Below are 22511 nucleotides of genomic sequence, written 5' to 3'. Positions count from 1 at the left end.
ATATGGAAAACATTTTCTCTTGATCAGCCCCTCAATGTCCTCAAAGATGTGACCATTGACTGGCTCTCTCAAGTAATGGGCATGGGATAATAGGTAAGGACTCAGGAGTTAGAATTTGAAGTCTCAAATGTCATTTAAGCAATGGCAGTTGAAAAATTCATGCTAAAAGTGAGAATGGATTTGACCTTAGACACAGAATAGCAATGTACATGTGGTGAAATTGACCCCTTGTTACATCTAAATTCCACATTCCACACACACTAACAGGGTAGAACATCTTCATCTTACAAGTAAGAATTGTCCTGTACATAATCCAGCTGGGTGCTTATTTTAGAGGCAGTTGATAAATCAAGTCTATAATTAAATTCTTGTGCCTGTTATATATATCAACAGATCTTTCCGTGGAAATAGGATGTTTGAAGAAATGTGAAACATGAAGGCAAGACGACTACATTATTCCCATCAAGATATGACTGAAATACTGTAATTTCTGTTAACAATATATCATGTGAAATACACACAACATTTCTATGTCACATTTTTTAAAAAGATTTAAGACATTTTTACATCATTTATTTCCATTTGTGTATTGCCACTAATTTATTGTCCTACTTTTCTGGTGAAGTACACAGTGTTATTGAACTATGTGTGTTTGTTTGTGTGTGCGGGTGTGTGTGTGTGTGTGTGTGTGTGTGTGTGTGTGTGTGTATGCACAGCAAATACACCTGCTTTCTGTCTATTTTGTGTAAACCTTTGACTTGCCAAGCACTCCATGCAGAGCAAGACCAATACTTTTGTTTTACAAAGTGGCATTTCCTTGGTGTTTTGTTAAACTGTGACTCACTCCCACTGAATGTTATCTCATATATTAAAAAGCCTCTCTCTGTGTCTTCTGTCTGGCTATTGTTTCTTTCATTAGTTGAAACTTGATTTGATACTACACACACTCCTGCCAAGGTTAAGCCACCTAAACAAATTTAAAAATCCTATTATCACACAGGCGGATGAAAATAATAGAGAGAAAGTTTAATGCTTCACAACTCCGTCCAAAACACCACCAAGCACACAGACAAGAACCTCTACCGAGAAAGCCAATTAATCTGATGCTTCCACTATCAGTCCAACAATAATACAGCGACAGGAGGGCAAATGAAAGCGAGTGAACTCTAAACTCGTCTGCTGCTCCCTGGAGTTAATGGTTGAAAAGCCATCCCTGGCACAGCCAGTCTGCAGACGAAGCAGGAGATAGAGGCAGAGACACATTAGGTTTTGTGTTTTTCTGGGAAATGTAATAACACCTCGTCCGAGCGCGGTGGATACATCGCATTAGTTTGATGCCACGTCACGTACTTGGCAAATTTTTTCCTCAGTATCCAGTGAAATCCTCCTTACTGGGACTTGGCTGAACTCGATGTAAATTCTTGTAAATGTTTACCTCACATGGTTCTCACTGACAGACTGTCTAAACAGTTAAACTGGTTGAACTGCATGAGACAGCTATAAGATGTGCACTGACCCATGAATTTATTTAAAAATACACTTCACAAGTACTTAGTGCCAGTTATTCACAACACTATCTAACATGAAAACTGTCACTGTAAAAGAAGTGAACTCAGACAAAGACCTATGCCATGGTCTTATACATAAACAGCTCTAAATATGTTGGACAGTGTGGAGAGAGGTGATCTAGAACTAGAACTCACCGGTATAAGCAGATGGTTTCCATCAATGCCTTTTGTTCCGGAGGGGTTCAGATGAATGATCAACTTTATTATCTAAGCCTGGCGTGAAAGGGTGATGAAGGCCATATGGGAGAACATCCAGTACAGTCCAACCTTTACCTTTATTGATGTTTGAAACAAGTGTATGTGAAAATGTATCGCTCTCTGAGATATCTCTGTTAGGTGAATTGATATGTTTAAATGAAGTTTAATGCTACATGGACACAAGAAGGACAGAGATGAATCAGGTTGTGATTTTACACACATCAAACAGATTTGAGTAGAAAAAAAAGATCCACATCATCCACAGCAGTCTGTGTCCTGAGTGGGTTGGGTATGAGCTGTTTGTGTAGGCACGCTTCTAGCAGTTTTCAGCTTTATCTGATCTCAGAAAAATCTGATCAGAAAGAGCTGGAAAGGGCAGACAGATTTCAAACTCTTCTGTGTCACCTCTATCATGCATTGGCAAACATTGCAAAACCATGTAAAGATATTTAATTTTGTGTTAGTCAGTTACAATATTTTACATTTTAGTGATATAGTTATAAAACAGTGTTGCCCGAAGGACAATTTATCAGTTGTGAAATAGTGCTCCTCTTGTCTCCAATTTCCAATTTAAGTTCAACTGAAGATCTCAAAATATTCTTGTTTTTCTTCTCAAGCTGTTCTTATCTCGGCTTATTTCTCCTCTGGGTCCCTTTGGAGAAACAGGTGAGCTCTCATTTCATTTTTTGCGAACTTGGTTGTTGGAAGCACTGAGTGAAGTTGACCCAGTCAGGTAGAATCAAACCCCAAAGCTTGAAATTGGATGCGTGTGCAGATTTCTCAAGAGAGTCTAGTCCATGACTGACCTCTGCACGTGGTCATATCTCTTTCCTCAGGACCACTCGCACGCTCTGGAACATCCTGCCCACGGACTCACACAGGGGGTCACAGAGCGCGCGCACCCCATGCCCGTACACTCGGCCCAGGCACTGCCACTCTACGAGGCAGCTGTGGGCGCAGGGACCCACCAGCCACACGTGGCCGAACGACAGCGTGGCAAAGAGCACGCCCCACAGCAGTGCCAGGGGCACGCCCAGGAGTGCCGACAGCAGCCGGTAGCACCAGTATTTGGACACGGTGAAGGCGCTGTAGCTGGCCTTCCAAACGCCATCCAGGCTGCGGGTCCCGTCCGGCTCGGCAATGACATCCTCAAAGTCCACCTGTGAGGGATTGAGAGTCAGAGGTCAGTTCCTGGAGCCAGAGGTGGGTAACCCTGGCTACAGAAAGTCATTCCTATTCCTCATTTCCTTATTTCCTATTCAGAGAGTAAAGTCCCTCCTGAATTAGCTCATATAGCTGGCTGACGAGCTGTACTAATTGGAATTAAAATGAGAATTTAGTGAATGACTGGAACAAATACTGTATGTGGTAGGTCATCTGTCTGGAGCTTAAAGGCACTTCAGCATGCCAGCAATCCCCAGAGAATATAATTGCTCGTTAAATGCACTGCATATGCAGTATATACTCACTGTGCTCTAGTTGCTGGGAATCTCAGGATGTGTGAAATGTAAATGCGGAGGGTTTAGGAAGAGTCATGACACGATGCACACTGTTATGCTTGGTCTCCTCACACCCCCTGTATGCAGAGAGAGGCTAGAGAGTTCCCGACTACCACTGACACAGCAAAGAGAGCGCGCTGTAAGAGACACTACTGCTACAATTAAGAAAATGTCCAACAGCAGAAAAAAATAAAAATATGTCTCTTTACAAAACACTCAAAGTTAATATTTTCTGGTTATCTCATTAAGTCTCAGTTGCTATGCTTAACACGGCACCCTGGAGTTCAGAGCCAATCTAAATTTGGAACTCGGTGGTGTTTGACAAAAGATCCTAATCCTGCAAATGAGGCAACATCATAAACTCAAAGCTGACGTGCCGGATATGAGTTGTTCTCACTCTCATTTGGCCTCCATTACACTCCCCCTATCAGACAACTGTGGCCACATTTCATTTGGCTCGTTCACAGGATATGAATCTGACAGACAGAAGTGGCAGATAGACCAGAATTGATGTTGCCAAGAGGCGAAGATCCCATGGCACCAGGGTAAACAGCCATTTGTCCTGTAATTAAATTTCTTGGTACGATGTGAATGAGATTAACAGTGGTACCTCAAATGCCCTGTGTGCCAGTGTACGCGCCGCTCTGAGTCATAAAGACAATTGGTGCTGTGCTTTCCCTCCTCAAGGGGTTGTCATCAATTATACACAGGATTTTTTTTTAATTCCGTGTGCTATTGGCTGGGGACTTCTAACAGTGGCTGATCAACAAGCAAGTCTAATTACAGTAATATTATACAGGATGCAATAGCTATTTTTAACACCGTTGTAAATACAAAAGATTAGGCAAAAGCTTTTAGGGTGGTCCTTAATTAATTTCTGTAATCTACAATTTTAACTAAATCATACAAGCAGATGTTAGCAAATGTGTCTAAACTCTTTACTACCTAAGACACATGACTTCACCATCACTCCAATTCAGCCTTTTTTCCTGGCTGTGTGCCAGCATTTGAGCTTCTCATGATGGACCAAGATTATCTGACATCATGCAGAGGTGGGTAATCCCGGGTTCAGAGAGTAAAAGCTTTACCACATACTGTTTTTAGCAGTGCACTTAACAGGCAATGTCACTAATCACTAGAGACCTGGCTGTATAGTTGTGCTTATCAGAATCAGCTGGGTTAGTGAATGATTGGGACAAATATGTGGTGGGACTTTTACTTTGTAAAGCCAGGTCACCTACCTGGTAAGATGAACCACTTACCCTCACTGCCTCCTCGTTCAGGCCTTTGGGGTCTCTGTTGACCAGGTCAATCTTTCTGTTGAGGCTGCTCTCGGTGGCCTCATTGTGGCCGTCGCTGCAGTCCGGGGCCATGCCTTTGGTCTGGATCATAGCTGGAGAGATGGATGGATGGGTGGATGGATGGATATTGCTCCTGCAGTGCGTGGTATGAGGATATGAGGACGGGAGACGGCAGGTGATGTGACAGCCCTTGTGTTGACAGACAGTCGGTTAGTGTGTCAGATTGAGAGAGAGAGAGAGAGAGAGAGAGAGTCTTTGTGCCAGAAAAAGACTGTAAGGGAAAGGAGATAGACGGAGAGAGAGAGAGTGAGAGAAATAGAAACAGTCTATCTGTGTGCCAGAAAAAAATCTGAGAGACTGAAAGAGATAAGAGAGAGAGAGAGAGAGAGAGAGATACTCCAGGAATGCTGGTAAAGCAGCTGTCCTCACAGATAGACTGACTGGTGTATCCATCAGATGGTATACAGTAACAGTCCCTTGGCACTGACCCTTCACATGTACACGCAAACACACACACACACACACACACACACACACACACGTGCGTGCAAAACCACACACACACACACACACACACATGCAAACCCCACACACCCCCCCCCACACACACACACACACACACGCATGTCAGAACTTGCACATAGATCCTAAGTGTTTCCTAAAAGGGAAAGCACGTCTGTGTTGCATTTCTCGCTGACCTGCGAGCCAGTGGCTCTAATTACTGCTGTCATACAGCCCCGGCAGAAGCCTCGGGAGTCCAGACAGATCAGTCCCAGACCCACGGATACAAACGACCAAACACAGACCTCCAGCCCAGGAAATTAACGCTCTCTACTTACAGTTGGACTCTCTTATTGGTATCACAATTTTCCAATCCAAGTGAAATTAAAAACAGAAAATTCTGATGTAAAACAATTACTTTACAACTGTGGAATAAAGTTGTTCTACTTCAAATGTGAATGTGCCTTCTTATGAATGTTGTATAACATATTGTTTCTTCTGTCAACATATTGTTTCTTCTTTACTGTCAGATTCTTTGAAAAGCTTATCTACATTCTTTACTTCATTTTAAGTCAAAGCCAGAAATGTTTTTCCCAGAAACTTCACACCACCCACAATTTCTGAATTTGAAGGAGCAACACAGGAGTCCTGGTCCACCTAATTTAACGGCAAGAGGCTGTGCGTCTGGCTGTGACTGATAAATACAGTTCTTTATTTATGTATTTATTTCACTGTTCTCACCGGATAGGGAATTCTCCCGAGCAGCACAGCATGTGTCAGACTGCACTGCATGAGCCCTTTGTGTGTGTTTGTGAGTAAGTCTGTGTGTGTGTGTGTGTGTGTGTGTGTGTGTGTGCCTGTGCGTTCCCCTACAAAGCAACCAGAGAGGACTCTTAGATTAATTGTCGGTATATATAGCAGCTTGATACACCCTTGAGCCTGGAGGGAAGGTTAGACTGAGGTTTATATTCATCACATATACAAGTCAAAAAGGGTTTTCCCTCTGAAAGGTGAGAAAGCACAAGAACACTGTGTGTGTGTGTGCGTGTGTGTGTGTGTGTGTGTGACAGAGAGAGGGGAAGCTTGATTTGTGAAAGGAAGATGGTGTGTATAGAGAGAGAGTAGGAAAGAAAAGATTTATGGGTAGAGAGAGAAAGGGGTTGCAAGGAGAGGGGGAACAGAGTCAGACAAAAAGAGAGACTGTCAATAGCAACCACAGGACAAAAGTAATCCATGCATGCCAATGCCAGCACCAAGTCAATACTGGTCTACATCACAGAAACAGTTAGAATGGTTGGCATGGTGTACTTGTCTTCAATCTAGCATGGCAGCAACCATTATTTTATGGTTATTCATAAGGCACTTTGGGTCTGCAAATCCAATTTGACATTACCGTCAATTCTCTAAGTCAAACCGACATGTTTTAGCTGCATTGCTTTCTTATTTAGCCGATCTCCTCTTCAAAAGATGGATGACGTGTCAGATTATACAATCCCAAAGTGTGCAGACAATACAGAGGCCAGACTGAGACAGCCCTGAGCGGAGAAGGGAGGGGGGGGGGTGTCTGACAGGTCTGCTGACTGATGCTTGAGATGGAAACTGTATGAAATATGACACAAGCGTTCAGAGCTGTGGTGTATCAGCAAGGTTTTGCAAGGGGGAAGGGGTTTCAAACCTAGAGCTTCTTTTTACTGTTGACATTAAGAATATCAAAAAATATATATTTTGAATGGACATTTTGGAGTTAGCTTTTATTCAGGTAGCTGGCTTTACCTTTTCTGATATCTAACATAACCCATAAGAAAGGAGGCTTGAAACAAAATTGGACGCCCTGTAATAAGACAACATTGCCTGTCTGAATGAACCAATAGGAAAATGTAAATAAAAGAAGCCAGTGGTAAAAGGGAATTAAAAAGAAATGCCAATCAGCACAGCCACCAGTCAGAAAAGATTAAGCTTTAGGCACACAGTCAACACATCCCATAACGCCATAGTCATTATTCAGTCCCACACAGTCAACACATCCCATAATGCCATAGTCATTATTCAAGTCCCACATCCACAAGCAGAGCATGGGGAGAGTGGGTGCAAAATCTCGTTCACAGACAGATTACAAATATAAATTTGCATGTCTTCCTTCCCAGCGTCTTTAAAAAAAAATATTGAATGTCCATTCATCAACTTCCTTTCCACCTCTAAGGTGAAAATAGGAAACGACATGTCTTCTCACTGGTAGGTGTATTCCCACCATATGTCTCTCTCGATTGGAAAATGCAAACACACATTCGTCTCTGAATGGTGGACTCCATAGTCCATAGTCCACCATGTCACTGCTGCCCCTGGCGGACACTTATGCTGTTGAAGCACCCAGCAGCGCTCTGGAAGAACGGGAGGACGAAGGTGTCCAGCATGCTGCTCCACAGTGTCTGCAGCCAGCCTGTGTTCAGAAGGGTTATCTTCACGCATGGAGTCAGAAGCCTGGACACACAGAAAAGCGTTCACTTTAAAACTGGGGCATTGCTGTAAAACAGCTACCACAGCACGGCAAAAGACACTCCAAAAACCTGAAGCTTTTAGGGTTGCACTTGATGCATGAACTTCCACTGTAAAGGAACCTTGGGGCAGCCGTGGCCTACTGGTTAGCGCTTCGGACTTGTAACTGGAGGGTTGCCGGTTCAAACCCTGACCAGTAGGCATGGCTGAAGTGCCCTTGAGCAAGGCACCTAACCCCTCACTGCTCCCCGAGCGCCGCTGTTGTTGCAGGAGCTGCCACTGCGCCGGGATTAGTGTGTGCTTCACCTCACTGTGTGTTCACTGTGTGCTGAGTGTGTTTCATTAATCCACGGATTGGGATAAATGCAGAGACCAAATTTCCCTCACGGGATCAAAAGAGTAAACATACTTATACCTTCAAGAAAGCGTTACAGGAACTTCTCTACTCATTTACCCACAACAGCTCAGGCTTGTTTGTGTCTGATTTTGCTGACCATAGAACAGATTTCCTGAGGGTGTCCCTCTGATGCCCGCAAAAATAAATATGATGGGTCATTTGTAACCACAGGAAAAAGCGCAGACCATTGAGGGCAAATCCTGCCCCAGATAATCCATCAGGTTTGACATATGAAACTGAGTGGTTTAGGTACTAAAAGTAATGAAATCCATAAATCCATGCATTTAAACAATTATTCTGCAGTGTTATGGAAACATACTGCAGGTATTGCCCAAAGATTTAGAGGTTTAGGTAATTAGAGCCCCCAGTTGGGGGCTGGCTGATATAATGCATTTCACATCACTAGCAAATATGCAAAAGAAGGGAAAAAAAACAATAGATTAACAAGAGCAGAGACTCCCTCAGCATTTGCCATCTGGGCATGGAAATGGCTCTCAAATGCCAGTGGGTAATTGGGAACTATGCAAATTAAGGGTAGGCTATAGGCTAAATGATTAGTGAAACAATTTTTCCTCTGCTGATTGGGGGAGGGAGGGGACACACTCACTCACCAGATGTGGAAGCAGCTGAGGACTCCGAACAGCATACCGGCGATGAGTGAGACTGGCACAGCCAGCAACACAGTTACGATCCGGTAAAACCACACTCTGGACACCTCGAACAAGGCATTGCTACAGATCCAAATACGGTCTCCGCTACGAACAGATTCAGGTTCGGCGATCACGTCTTCGAAGGTTACCTGATAGTAAAGGAAGCATAGACAATTTATGAAGTGTCTATAAAAAGGCATATGAAAATGACAGTAATGCTCATTTTGAGAACAACTCGCTTACTTTAGACTTGTTTCGGAGCTAATGGAAACTAAATCTGAGCCTCACCTTCATATTGTGTTGGATTGGCTTAGCATGTTTTGAACACAGCAACACTAATTGTTCTGACCCTAGGCAGATTCCTATGTGGTTGGCTCCAGAGACATACTTGGCTATTGTATAAAATGTAGCTTAGTGTCTGTAGGCCTAAATGTGGATGTGACACTAAAAGACAGACATGTAAGGTTGGCATTTGAGTCAACATTGTGTTCACATTGACATTGGCACCTTTACTTACTGCTTGTGTCTGCCTAGTGCCTAGCATAATCACACTAACAACATGTAGCTTTGCTGTCAATGTCATTCACCACATCTGCCATCCTAGAGCTCTGAAAACAAAACCTGCACTTGCAATCTATGGTCAGCAGAGGGCAGTAGAGGTGAAAGAAAGAGGCGGCCCTGAAGTACAGTAGGCCTCCCAGCAACATCCAACAAAACATTTCTAAAGGTTGTTTCCTCAAATACAATCTCACCAACAGAGAGCTTCCCACTGGCAGCTGCTTCATCTGCTCTTACTCCAAACTCAAATGACTCTCTAGAGTGTGAGTGACTCAACTCTACATACTTACTTGCTCATTTTGGCTGACGCGTTTAATCCAAAGTGACTTTCATGACTCAGTTATTTCATGGGCTTGTCTACCCAGAGAAACTTTGGGTAAACTACTTTGCTGAAGGCCACAACGGTGGCAGCGATCAAACTATTTTTTTCTGGCTACTGCATACTAGCCTAGCTCCTGATCCACTACGCTACCACTGAACAGTAGGCTATCTACTGTTTTGCTCCCTCCCTACGTCTTGCCCTCTATCAGGGTTGCCAACTTTGGGTGTTTGGCTGGAGTGAGATTTTGTGAAGTCATAGTGCGTGTGCATTAAATTTTTCCCCAAACCTAATTTTATGTTATATAAAAAATGTCTGTCCCCTGATTGTTTTGCTATGTACAGTATAATCCCTGATTTATGTTTTTTTAAAAAAACCTAATAGAATGGAAAAGTTTCTTCAAAATGTACAATTAAATTATTGATTGCACTTGAAAACAAGACCAGTGTTGTAACCCCATGGCATGGAAGGATTATGAGCCACTGGGCCCCTGGGCACAGACATGAAAAGGGCCCCCCTGCCCACCTGAAAAAGGTAGTAGCTCAGTAGAAAAAATGTAAAAATAACCCCTTAAATGATGACTTTTGGCGAGTTTTGTAGAAAGAAATGGACAGATTGAGATGAATGTGTGTATGAGTGTACGGAATGTGAGTATGTATGTATCAGGGATGGAATATTTTTTTCCACCTACCATTGTGGCTGGTGGAGTCTAAAGTCTACCAGCCACTAGAGATACAGTATGAACATTTGATGAAAAATCATGACCAAAATGATCACGGTTATTGGTATTATTGCAATATGATTAAAATGTGCTGACTTTTTTTCTAAACCTACCATCAATGTTGGACAGAACTCATAATTGACCTGCACTTCATGCCCAGTAGCAACAAATCTAAAGGTCAACAGAACAGCTATAGTGTCATAAAAGTGGTGTGGCTCCTTTAAGACCCAATCCACTGGTGTGAGTTCTGGAGCCATCCAACTTTATCTAACTCTATACTATCCTAAATCATCTGATTTTAATATTATGTCTAGGCTATATTTAACATTTATTTTCTATTTGGCCTGTTATGAAATTATGCATTGACCAATATGCACACTTTTTTAGGACACTTAAATACATGCATGCTTAGCATTTTGTGAAAACAAATCATTATGGCTACATCGACAAACTCTTAGCCATGAGCTGTAGGCTATATCCTCTGATTTTAATATTTACACATATGTAGGTATTTAAGCACAGCTCAGTTTTAAGACACTTAAAGCCCAAAATTGGAGACCATATAGAAATTTGCTGCCATTTCAAAACCGGATTACTCTGGAACGGCTTATTGTACAGGGGATTGCATTACACCTTTGTGTTCGGTAAGGTCTGCTGTTTATTCTGGTTTACGGTTTGTCATGCGTGGAACGACAAGTTTGTGAGATATTCCTCCTATATGAATTGAAATGAGCGCAGAGCTATAGTAGCCTAATCTGATTATTTCTTGAAAGTTAATTTTCTCGCGAACCGTTTATCGCAGCAAATAGCGGCTATAGCACCAGATGAGAAAAAGTTATTTAATGTGATGTCTGTGAGGCTACTTCGCGAGTAGTTCCTAGAGAAGAATGGGCGGCCACACTTTATGTCGGTCTGCATGTCTAAATAGCAGCGTGTTCCGTGAAGGTGTCGCGGACCGGATTAAAATAGCCTAGCGAATCAACAATCAGAGAAAACTGCTGAGAACGTTGTAGGCGGATATTAGACCTAGCCTACCATGCTGTTGGTCTAGACATATGTATGCCTTAAACTCATATCCTGTCATTTAGAAACAATGTTGTGGTCTAGTCATCAACAAAAAATGAACGGATTGCAAAAAAAAGAATGGATTTGGCGTGACATTTCTTGAGTGTGCGTGAGAGCGTGAGATTGGTGCTGAAAGCGTGAGTGTCACGCCAGATGCGTGAGAGTTGGCAACCCTGCCCTCTATGCCTCACATGGACGGATTATGAACAACCCAGTTGTATTAAGGGCTCCCCACTAATACGTTAGACCGGCACATCCGGGAACTTGACTCGTGACAAACGTTCCCGCCCCTTTCGGGGGGAAAACAAACAACCCCTCTCATTAACTCCAACGCAAATTAGGGTCAATAAACGTAATTGCACAGAAATCGCAGGGAGTAAATAATAACAAAAAATACCACAAATCAATATGACCACTCAATACATAACCACTTTGCCGTTCGTTGACCGTGAAAGATACCTACAAAAGCTTAATTCAATTAATATAAAACATGTCCCTTCAGTCTCCCCGAGTAGGCTACTTAGTGGTGCAACAACCCACTCAGTGACCAGAAGTGTCATACGGTCTTCTCTTCTTATGGCTTGTAGCCATAATTTTCTTCTGTCAGGATTTTTTTTGAGGACATGGTAGGCAAAAGAAACTCAGGGAGGGGTTCTTAGATGTGTGGTTGGTACATGTCTACTGGTTCACTCTGGCTTGTTCTGAGGGAATGTTTTCCCCTCAAAAGGGGCATGGCGCAAACAACCTGCTCTGTGTGACGCGGGTCCGGTTGTAAGTATTGTCACATATGTGGGAAGGGGGGTTTGGGGGTCCTCCCCCAGAATTTTTTTTAATTTGCATGATGTGATTTCCTGTTTTCTGGTGCATTTTGGGGATGGCCAATATTTTAATGCAATCAGATTCATAGCCTACATCCTTATTTGTTGATATTGAGGCAATAATTCCATGCAAAGGCTTGGGCTTCAGGGCCCCCTGACCCCTTGGGCCCCTGGGCCTGGGCCCGGTAGGCCTGTGCAGTAATCCATCCCTGACGCCTCAGACATGTTTTAGGCCTACTGCAGGGTTTGTCCAAACTTTTCTCAGATTAGGTCTCATGAACATACTGTAGGGCCAGCTTTTTGATTTTAGTTTTACATGTACTGTAGGCTATTGTCTTTCATCTTAAGTGTACTGGTAGCCTAGCCTGACGTAGTCATACTCAATTCTAGTCAGAATATGAGTCTGATACTGCTCCATTGGGACATAATTATGGGGCGTGTTTCAACCGATACGGGGGGGGATGCCTTTGCACTCAATTGGATAGACCTAACCAATCAGAGCAACGAAATAGCTTACCGTGAGGTGTAGAAAACACACAAACCATCCTTCTTCTCCACAAATGCCTTAACATTGTTTTCTGGTCTTTTGTAAAAGTTAGTGCCGTCAATAACTCCTAGCTGATATGCTAGCCTACAAACATGTTAAACAGCTGGGAAAGGCTGTCGCAAATCCCTCAAACAGGTGGTCAATCAAAGATTTCAAACGAACGAGGGAACATGTCGCAATGCTATAGCGCTGCTGTTTTCCCTTGATGAAAGTGAAACCACGAGTTTTCCCACATCTCAACTTTGGCCAAAGTTTTCAGAAATAATCGTTTTCAGTGATAAAACCTCATAAATAATATGCATTTTCCATATGGGGTCTTAAAAGCCATGTATCCTTCTAGCCACAGCGTTTTTGTTTCAAACATAAGCCTAATCTAAGCGTGCTCAGATGACGTGATAGACCAGGGGCTGTTGCTCACCTGTCCATCATCGTGAAGCCCGATTTGATTGGTCCGCCCGATCTAGGGCAAGCATACTTGCACGACAATGAAGCAATGCCAGACCGAACTTCCCGACCTCAAATGTTGTGGGCAGGACTAAGTTCGGAATGGCACCCAGGCTACTGGTAGCCTATACTAGGCTGACCGGTGAATTTCCTTGCAAAATAATTCAGTATAGCCATCGGCTAATAGTATCAGCTAGGCTACTTTGTGTGTTTACCATGTGTTAGCCCACCAGAGTGATAAACCTTTGTGTGAAAATGAGTCACTGACCGACAACCGGTCACACCAGGTTTGTTTCCCACCATTTAGAGTCTGCAGGGCCGGCTCTAAGCAGGGGCCAGGGTGGGCTAGAGTGTTGCTGTGTGTGTTGTGTAGAGCTGTTGGCAGGGATGGGCAAAAATACATCAAAATGTATTTTAAAATAAAACATCAAACAGCCTAATTTTTAGTGTATCAAAATAAACTAGCCGAAATACATTAGCCACACCATTTATAAAAATACTGTATTTTCGTATTTTGAAAAGTAAGCCTAAAAATACTGTTTAAAGGGAGCATGATATCACTTTGCAAAACTTCCATATCTGTCTAATCATCAGTACACTGACTCTGTTGATTACGTGGACAACAGCTTTTCTCTGCCTGCGAGACATGCCATAACCTGCAAACAGTCAACAAATCAACTATCATGCTGACCTGCCTGTTACATCTCATAGCGTAAATATTGTATCAGAGATCGTGCACTTAAAAAGTCACAACTGAACATGTCAAGTGGTACAGACAAGTCTCTGACATCGTCAATGCACGCTCACCGCAGGGCAACCGGTCCCATGCATTCCGACTGGATGATTAAAGTTCTCAAGAAACTTGAGTTTGGTATGAGAGGGAGTGTATTGTATGTGTGAGCAACCTATAAGTTACTCATCTTGCACTGGATAATCTTCCTGAATCTCAATATTATGATCACAACAAGTCTGGGCAAATAAGTCAGCACCAGTCAGAGGCTACATTCATTGTTTTGGACTTTTATGATGTCATCACATCACCAAAAGTATATACAGTATTTTTAAACCACAAAAGTACACCTACAGTATTAAGTATTTTGATACAAAATACAAAGCCATTTTCAATTTGACCGCTTTGCTATATTGCCCACCCAAAATTTCGACCAGCCCAACCAAATATAGTAGGCTAGAACCAACCCCAAAAGTCTGTAATTTTGGATAAAAGTGTCTGCTAAATATCAGTCAACTTTAAAATGCTTCAATGTAAGACATCTACAATGATGTTTAGCTGTTGAGTCAACATGTATTGTGATTATTTTACTTTTGACATATTTGTACTTTTTACAAATACAATGGGATATTAAACCTTACGACATCCGGTAGGCTAGAGAAAGTTCTCTACAGAACCATTTTGTTCTTACAACGCCTTTACAGAGACCAGAAGTCATATTGGATATGGTGAACTAGGGGCTAAAAACCATCTGCACATACCTGGACATTGTTGCATTAGTAAGCTTTCAGTGAATCAGTTTGACTATTGAAGATGGACTCAGAAACGAAATCGGACTAAATGTTCCTTTCTACCTTTAGGCACTCATTCATCTGCCGTGGGTCCCTCTCATTGATCAGGGGCCTGGTGTCACTCTGGGTGGAGATTTCATCTTCCTCCTCGTCCTCTTCCTCCTCCAGGACTGTCTCCAGAGGCATCTTCCAGCTCAGCTGCTGCAGCTGCTGTGGTTGTGTCTGCTGTGGCTCGTCCATATCCCCCAGGTCAATGTCCACCTCTTCATGGTCCATTCCATGCATCATGGTGCCCCACACACACTTTCACACTCAACCACAGTAGAGAGAGAGAGAGAGAGAGAGAGAGAGGGAGGAGTGGAGGGATAGAGCGATAAGGAGAGAGAGGGGAAAGGGGATAGCAAGAGAGCAGGGGAAAAGGGTGAGAAAAGCGAGAGGAACTAGCAAATTAGCAAAGCCAACGTCCACACACTGGCCCTCAGTCTTTTCTCAATGCCGCATATTCACTTGATCCTGTCGAGTGCTCCCACCAACTCACATACACACAGACACATACTCACACAGTCTGAGGTTGACAGCCTAAACCCTGGTTGGGCAGTCACTGCTTTGCTGTGAGTTATATTGGGAAACAGACCATGCCCCGACTGGAATTTCCGAACCCCTGCTCGCTTGCAAGGGTGGATCACAGACACCCCCATCCCCCCCTCCTGGCCCTCCGCTCCAATACAGACGTTATTAATATCTTAAGGGCCGAGCTCCACATGTGCTCCGTAAATACTCTCTCACTCCTGGGAGAGGCACGGAGCCGAGCAGATGGGCCAAGCGAGGAGAGAGCAGCAGCACAGTCATGTCAAGTCAAGTTAGGAGACCCTCAGGGAAGAGGAGCCTTTCAACTCATACAAGCGGGAAGCCTGAGAATGTCTTCCACTGCTACTGGCTGAGGGCAGGTGTGAATGCTCTACTGGCTGAGGGCAGGTGTGAATCCTGCTTAAGAGCAGTCCGGACGTGGCCCTGTTCATGAAAGAGGGTGGCCTGAAGGGGTTCTATTGGGGAAGACTGATGTGTATCATTAACAAACACTGTGGCCTTTGCATTGCTGGTCTGTTGAAATATATGGCTATGGCATTCTGTGATAACAGGTGCTAGAAAGCAAAGCAACAGTTAAACTAGTAGCAAACATACCGTGTGACAGTGCACTGATACAGAGGCGCCACCTTCTGGCCAACACCATTTTCAAGGTCAAAGGTTTTTGTTCCATCCTCTACACAAAATTAGCCTATCTTTGGACTGGGTATGTTAAAGGAGAATTCCGGTGTGATATTGACCTAAAGTGTGTTGAAACATGATACCGAGTGTGAACGTATGTCTCATAGCCCATCTCGGCTTGTCCCCTGCACTCCAAAATCTGGCGCTAGTTAGCCGATGCTACCAACAGCTTTTTCAATGGTGGTGCTTCGGCATCGGGCTAGCCATGCAAACAAATAACTGTTTTACACCATTTACGAGGCTCAATGTATCTCCACACTTCATTGGTAGACTTCCGAGGGCCCTGACATTTAAAACGAATAAAATAATTCCGTGGAAATGCATGGATTCCAGTTGCTGCTACTGGAAGAAACTGGAATCCATGCATTTCCACTGAAATTTTTTGGAATCTGATCCCTTATCATACCTGTTCATTCTTCTCGTCGCCGACTTATCGTGACTAAATTCAAGATGGCTGCAAACGCTAAACTTCGTTGAAGATACTGTCTCGTAAATCGCCTTGTAAGTAAACTACCAGTGCTTTTTCAAAGTTCTCAATGTCTCGTTTTAAATGTCAGGGCCCTCGAAGTCTACCAATGAAGTGTGGAGATACATTGAGCCTCGTAAATGGTGTAAAACAGTGATTTATTTGCATGGCTAGCCCGATGCGAAGCACCACCATTGAAAAAGCTGTTGGTAGCATCGGCTAACTAAGCCAGATTTTGGAGTGCAGGGGACAAGCCGAGATGGGCTATGAGACATACGTTCACACTCGGTATCATGTTTCAACACACTTTAGGTCAATATCACACCGGAATTCTCTTTTAAGACTATGGTGTGTGGTTGCCAGTTTCAACACTTATGTCTGGACTATATAAACATTTCCTGGCATTTCCTCATTACAGGGACTTAACTCAGATAATAACGGTTCTCATTCATGTAAATACCTGCTCCCCTAGTCAGGTGAGATGTTGAGATCTTGAGATATTTTTACAATGTTTGAATCAGCAATTGAGCTTTTGTTAAATTTCTGGTTTTAAGGAGTTTCAAAGAATGCAGGGTTTTCGTACATTAACTGAGGGGTTCCAATCCCTAAGCTTGTAGTTTTAGGAATACTTAATTACTGAAATTGCAGGCTGTCAATGTGTTATATATTAACAGATTCTGTCCACAAATACAGTGGCTGACATCAGCAACCGGGCTCTCCTGTGAATTCCTCTCCCACTGAGAAATCCTGGAAATGTACTGGGCAGCAGAAGCACTGAGTCGGAAGGCTGATCTGTGTACAGAGTCAGTGGACTACGTCAGCCCAACTCTCTGCCAGTCAGCACAGTGTCAAGTGCACTGTCCCAGCAGGGCTTTTACTGTCTACCTCCCACTGCCCCCAACCTTTGGATCCATTAAAGGATAATCCACATGATGTCCATGAGTAGGCCTAAGAGATGGCAGCCAGTCAGCGGCCCATTAAAACATCTGTTTCCAATGAAAAAGCCAAGAGCCAAGCCAAGACATTTTGTAAAATTTTAATGTTATTTTAAAGATGTATTAAAGTTGTATGTTCAATATATAACAGCGCATATTGTTTCATATATCCAGGATTATTCAGGACAACAAGCACCACAGAAACCCATGTCCTTGAAATGTGTGGCCTATTTATTTCAATGCTTCATTGTTTAAATAATTATAAAAACTTTTAGTATACCGTTTCATGGTGCCTGTCTGTTTGAATGTCTGTGTAACACAGAGGGAAAGATAAATAAAGGGGGAGAACAGCGTGTATAATAACAAAGCCATATAAAGGTAGAGTTGCGACAACTCCATTGAAGCTAATGTTCCATTTTTTCCCAACAATGGCAGCTAATGGAAGCCTCAAATAATTCCCGGAAGTTAACAATTAATAATAGCAGCAGTGCAGTTACAGCAGTATAGACTGACTGTAGCCAACATTTCAGACTCAGATTTGCATTATTGCCTCATCCGAATAATAATAATAATAATAAAAATAATAATAATAATAACAGTAATAGTAGTAAAGTAATCGTAGGCTATCAATAGCCTAATTATAATAATAAACGATTTATATATCGACAGCTTTTCTGCTGCTCAGTTTTTATCAGTTCCTCATCAAATAAATTAAAAGAGCAGTCCAATAAACGTGCCACACATAGCCGAATATAACTGCCTATCCCATTTCAATTAGGCAGCACTAGGCTACACCGCGAACAGCTGTCATTAAGTTTTTGCGTTTAGTACAACTTTTATGACGTGATGTTTCTCGGGCATTTAGCTTTACCATCACGTCAAGTTGTAACATAAGCGCAATGCTCATCTAGGCTATGGATTTAAGTGGTTTAAAGGCAGCAAAAGTGGGATATAGTGCAACTGCTTCCCCAAAACAATTCCTCCATAACCGTGTATTTAATCGTTTGATATGTGGATAACTTTCAGTGGACTAAACAAAAGGTAAAGATTTTGTTATCACAAGGCTAGCTGGTTCGTTATATGGCGAAGCATATAGCCAACTTTGTTTGCAGCAGTGAAGCTGAGTTTGTTGTTAACACTGATGGTAACGTAAACGTTTCTTCAGTTAGGGGCAGGACTGTTTTTTTATGTTGCATTCATTTTCATTGGCAAAAGCTAGCCTAATATGCATGAGAACCTATATAGATTTGATGGAGCTGCAACTGTTAGCATTGGCACGGTCATATTAACACAGCAGGCACTATCCCAGTGAAGGATCGTGTAAACCCCATCCCCAGAAAGTTTCAAACCAAGCTTGCGCTGATATGATGCATGATCACTGATCAAATTGCTATTTTCTGACAGGATGAGCACAACCATGCAGGTTCTCTGAATCTCAAGCTCTTTAGCCTAGCATCTTAGTGCTGTATTCACAGCAAGGTGAATGACAACAGTGACAAAATGCTGTTGTTTATGAGTTTATAGCCTGGTTATTTATCAAGGACTATATCACGTTTTATATGTTATTATGATCACTCGCATTACCATGGGGTTAGGCTACTGTGTAGGTAATGCTACGGTTAACTTAACATGCCCACCATTACACATCACTGGAGCTCCATGCATGTAGGCTGGTCTCAAAAACACTGTACAGCTCTTCAGTCACTATAGGAGGTAATTTTTTTTATAACGATAATTTAGATAGGCCTAGGCTACACTTATGGGGTGGGTGCTATTGCGTTTTCTAAAGAATCTTCCATCTTGGTTTTGTACAGAAATTAATAAGTGACACATGTAAAAGGGAGAAAAAAAAGGTCACCCGTTAGCAGGCTACGGTCTGGAATTTAATTTAATATTGTTGTAATGGTAGGATAACTACACAGTTTACACAATAATTACACTGTGTTATAAATATTGTATATCAATGCATTTATTGGCTGTCAATTATCCAAAATTGTGGCTCTGTCTCTCATGGAACAGTATCTTATTTAATGCATTCTAATCCATTGTCAATCACTTCCGGGAAATTTTTGAAGTTTACATGAACCACGAGACCATATGCTCCTCCAATCATGAGGCTCGCATGAAGTTTGTGGCTTTAGCAAAGTCCTTTCCTCCCATAGACAGTAAAAGAAATGGACGAACAGACTCCGTCGTTTTCAATGGGAGGGCACTGAGTCAAATAGAACGATTTTTCAGTTGGTCCCCCCAGTACTGCGCAGACTCACACTTAACCTCGTGGCGTTAGCCATCGAACTGAATCTTGTAACTCATTTGATAGATACACAGAAATTCTTCTCACACTTCCTTCGCCTTCAAAGTCATCAAAGTTAAACATTTATTTATGTATTATTATTAAAATCATCCTCACCTAGTCGTGTTAACAAAGATTGTTAAGGCGGAGCAAGATACTTCGTCGTAGTTCATGTCTATGGGCGCGAAATGGGGATCGAATCCTGTTTGCATAAAGAGGCGTGTCGATGACGTATGGACGAGTGTACGTTGCAACCGGCCAACAGCAGCTGCATAAATAACCGGCGCACACCTGATATAAGGTTGATTTTCTCCAGACTGGAATGCTCAAAAATGCTAAAAATGTACCTGAAATGTTCAGAAGGGTTTGAGGATCATGAAAACGTGCCCGAAATTCACATTCCTAACTCTATAGAACCAAGACCTTAGCATATGTGGTGAAATTCTGAGCTATGCCCATAGACTTCAATGGAGCAGTCGCTGCCTCTGCTCTGCATAAAGGGGGATTTTGACCCCCCCTCATGCGATCCGGGTTCCCGGAAGTGGCTCCTGATGAAACATCTTGCTCCGCCTTAACAATCTTTGGTGTTAATGTTGAAGCTACCATACATGATCATCTTCAAAAACAGTCAACAAAACAAAAAAGTTATAGCCTTGAAGCTAATCTTCTTTCCACTTTTCCAACCTACGGTCAATCCATCGAAAACCTCTGTAATGATTAGTGCCGTTTTTTTTTAAATTAGGTTTACTTTTTTTTTTTTAATTATTATTAGGTTGCCTCTGTGTAATGCTTTACCTTAACATACGATTAGGTGTATGCTAGGTTTTGCTTATGAGTTACCGTCATAGACAGGTGGACTGAGCTTCTTATCCAAACAATACGGTTATCTCCCCACGGGCGAAAAGAGAGATTACGTCAAAGCTAGCTTCCCTCCAACCGAACAAGCTAACCATTCTTCTTACGGGTAACCAACGTTACAGACGAGGTAGTGGAGTCTGTTTTGCCTTTGTAGTGTTTATGTGGATTACACTGAAGCTACAATATCGGCACAGGATATATGTTATATGAAGTTATGGTATTTCAAAAAAATCCTAGAATGAATGGACTTCTATGGGAGTTAGCAGAGAGGTGGTCCCTCCAGCCTACGTCGATTCTTCTACTTCCGGGAATTCGCCTGCCCCCTTGGTCCCTCCACTCGGCGGCTTTTTGGGCACTCATCCGGCATCCATCTCGGCAGAAATGCGCGTGCGCAAGGCTTCACGACACCAATCTACTGCAATCTTGCTCCAGCGGCAGGATCACAACACATGATTGGCACAATGTCTTCACAACACACCACATGATTGGCTCAATGTATTCACACATGTCAACGTTTTGCCGCGGAAGGGGTGTGATATGCGTAGACAACTGCCATATTGGCGTTACAAACTAAGCCCATGCATTTCTATGGAGAATTTTTTGAGTGCTGTGTCTCCTCATTAGAAAGTCTCTGGCTTTAGTCATAGGAAGGAAACCGTAAGGAACTGGACAGCACAGAAGAAAATCTTGTGAGATCATTGTGAAAACATAGAATTTAATTGATAAGACAAAATACTCTATTGACTGGTATTTTACAAATGACAGAAAACTGTGTTTTATCATTTTTCATCTTAACTTTATTACTTTCCTAATTTCTTTTTAACTTTTGGTTATATTTCATTTATTTAGTTTATTATGTAGTTTAAGAAGAGGAGTTGGAGTGATTACTATGCTAAAACTGGTTGATGAGTCCTAGCACACACAAAGCACTTGACACTGTTAATAAGACACTGTAGCCCCCCCCCGCTGGACTGCACCCCCCGAAAGGAGGGTAGGGCAGACACAGTTTTCTGTGAATATCTCGAGAACCGTAAGGTTTAGGAGGACCATTTTTTTTGTATGTTGATCTCAAGGGGCCATGTCAACCCATTCCATAACCACTCATTTCATGTTTAGCGCCACCTAGTTAAACACAAAAAGTAAAAATTAGGTGTTGTAATCGCGGGTATCTGTGACCTAACATAGTCAAAACTGCACAAAATTGGAAGTGTAGGATCATTATGACACCCTCTGAATGCACGCCAAGTTTCGTGGAATTCCGTTCATGGGGGCCGCACAATAAATTAATTTATGTTACTATACACCAACTGGCCTGTAGGTGGCCGGAGACAGTTTTCTGTGAATATCTCGAGAACCGTGGGGCCTAGGAGGTCCACCTTTTTTTTTATGTTGGTCTTAAGGGGGCATGTCAACCCATCCCATTACCACTTATTTCATGTATAGCGCCACCTAGTTAAAAATTAAAAAGCAAAAAATTAGGTGTAGGATCATTATGACACCTTCCTAATGCATGCCAACTTTTGTGAACTTTCGTTCATGGGGGCCTTACAATAAAATAATTTATGTGTACATTTAGTGACCGTTACACCAACAAGGATTCCTGGGACACTGAAAGACCGGGTATCTGAAACTTGGTGGGCATGTAACCCCACATGGATAGCATGGAACCATCGTTTTTCGTTTTGATCTGTAGCCCCCGCTGTACTGGACCCCGAAAGGAGGGTAGGGCGAACACAGTTTTCTGTGAATATCTTGAGAACCGTTATAGGGCCCTAGGATGACCAATTTTTTCTGTATGTTCGCCTCCAGGGGTCATGTTAACCCATTCTATGTGCACACATGTGCATAAACAGATACACACGCACACATACATTCACAGTAATCATACGTATGACACATACTCACACAGTAGACATACACTCTAAAAAATACTGGGTTATTTTCTCAACCCAAACGCTGGGTTGAGGCTGTCAGGGCATTTTGTGGGGTTGTTTTTACTCATGTTGGGTTATTTTCTGTAACCCAGCTTGTTGGGTTGATTGTTTAGGACAGCGCCCTCCTCTCTCCCACCTGGCGTGGAGTACACTACCCAG

The 22511-nt window shown here is 42.6% G+C and overlaps 2 protein-coding genes across 2 annotated transcripts; both read right to left on the bottom strand.

Annotated features, from left to right (window-relative positions):
* Positions 1–1824: 1824 nt before the first annotated feature.
* Positions 1825–5076, bottom strand: LOC125302168 (caveolin-3-like). The gene is made up of 2 exons (XM_048255214.1): positions 4528–5076; positions 1825–2926 (listed from the first exon to the last, which is right to left on the bottom strand). The coding sequence occupies exons 1-2, from the start codon at positions 4654–4656 to the stop codon at positions 2585–2587; spliced, it is 471 nt and encodes a 156-aa protein (XP_048111171.1). The 5' UTR covers positions 4657–5076; the 3' UTR covers positions 1825–2584.
* A 1721-nt stretch (positions 5077–6797) lies between these two features.
* cav4a (caveolin 4a) lies at positions 6798–19702 on the bottom strand. The gene is made up of 4 exons (XM_048254987.1): positions 19678–19702; positions 14664–14903; positions 8569–8756; positions 6798–7545 (listed from the first exon to the last, which is right to left on the bottom strand). The coding sequence occupies exons 2-4, from the start codon at positions 14886–14888 to the stop codon at positions 7395–7397; spliced, it is 564 nt and encodes a 187-aa protein (XP_048110944.1). The 5' UTR covers positions 14889–14903; positions 19678–19702; the 3' UTR covers positions 6798–7394.
* Positions 19703–22511: the final 2809 nt, after the last annotated feature.

The sequence above is a fragment of the Alosa alosa genome, chromosome 10 (genome assembly GCF_017589495.1).
Source record: "Alosa alosa isolate M-15738 ecotype Scorff River chromosome 10, AALO_Geno_1.1, whole genome shotgun sequence".
Taxonomy (NCBI): Eukaryota; Metazoa; Chordata; class Actinopteri; order Clupeiformes; family Clupeidae; genus Alosa; species Alosa alosa.
Note: the sequence above shows the minus strand (reverse complement) of the source record. Positions and strands in the feature narration are given on the sequence as shown.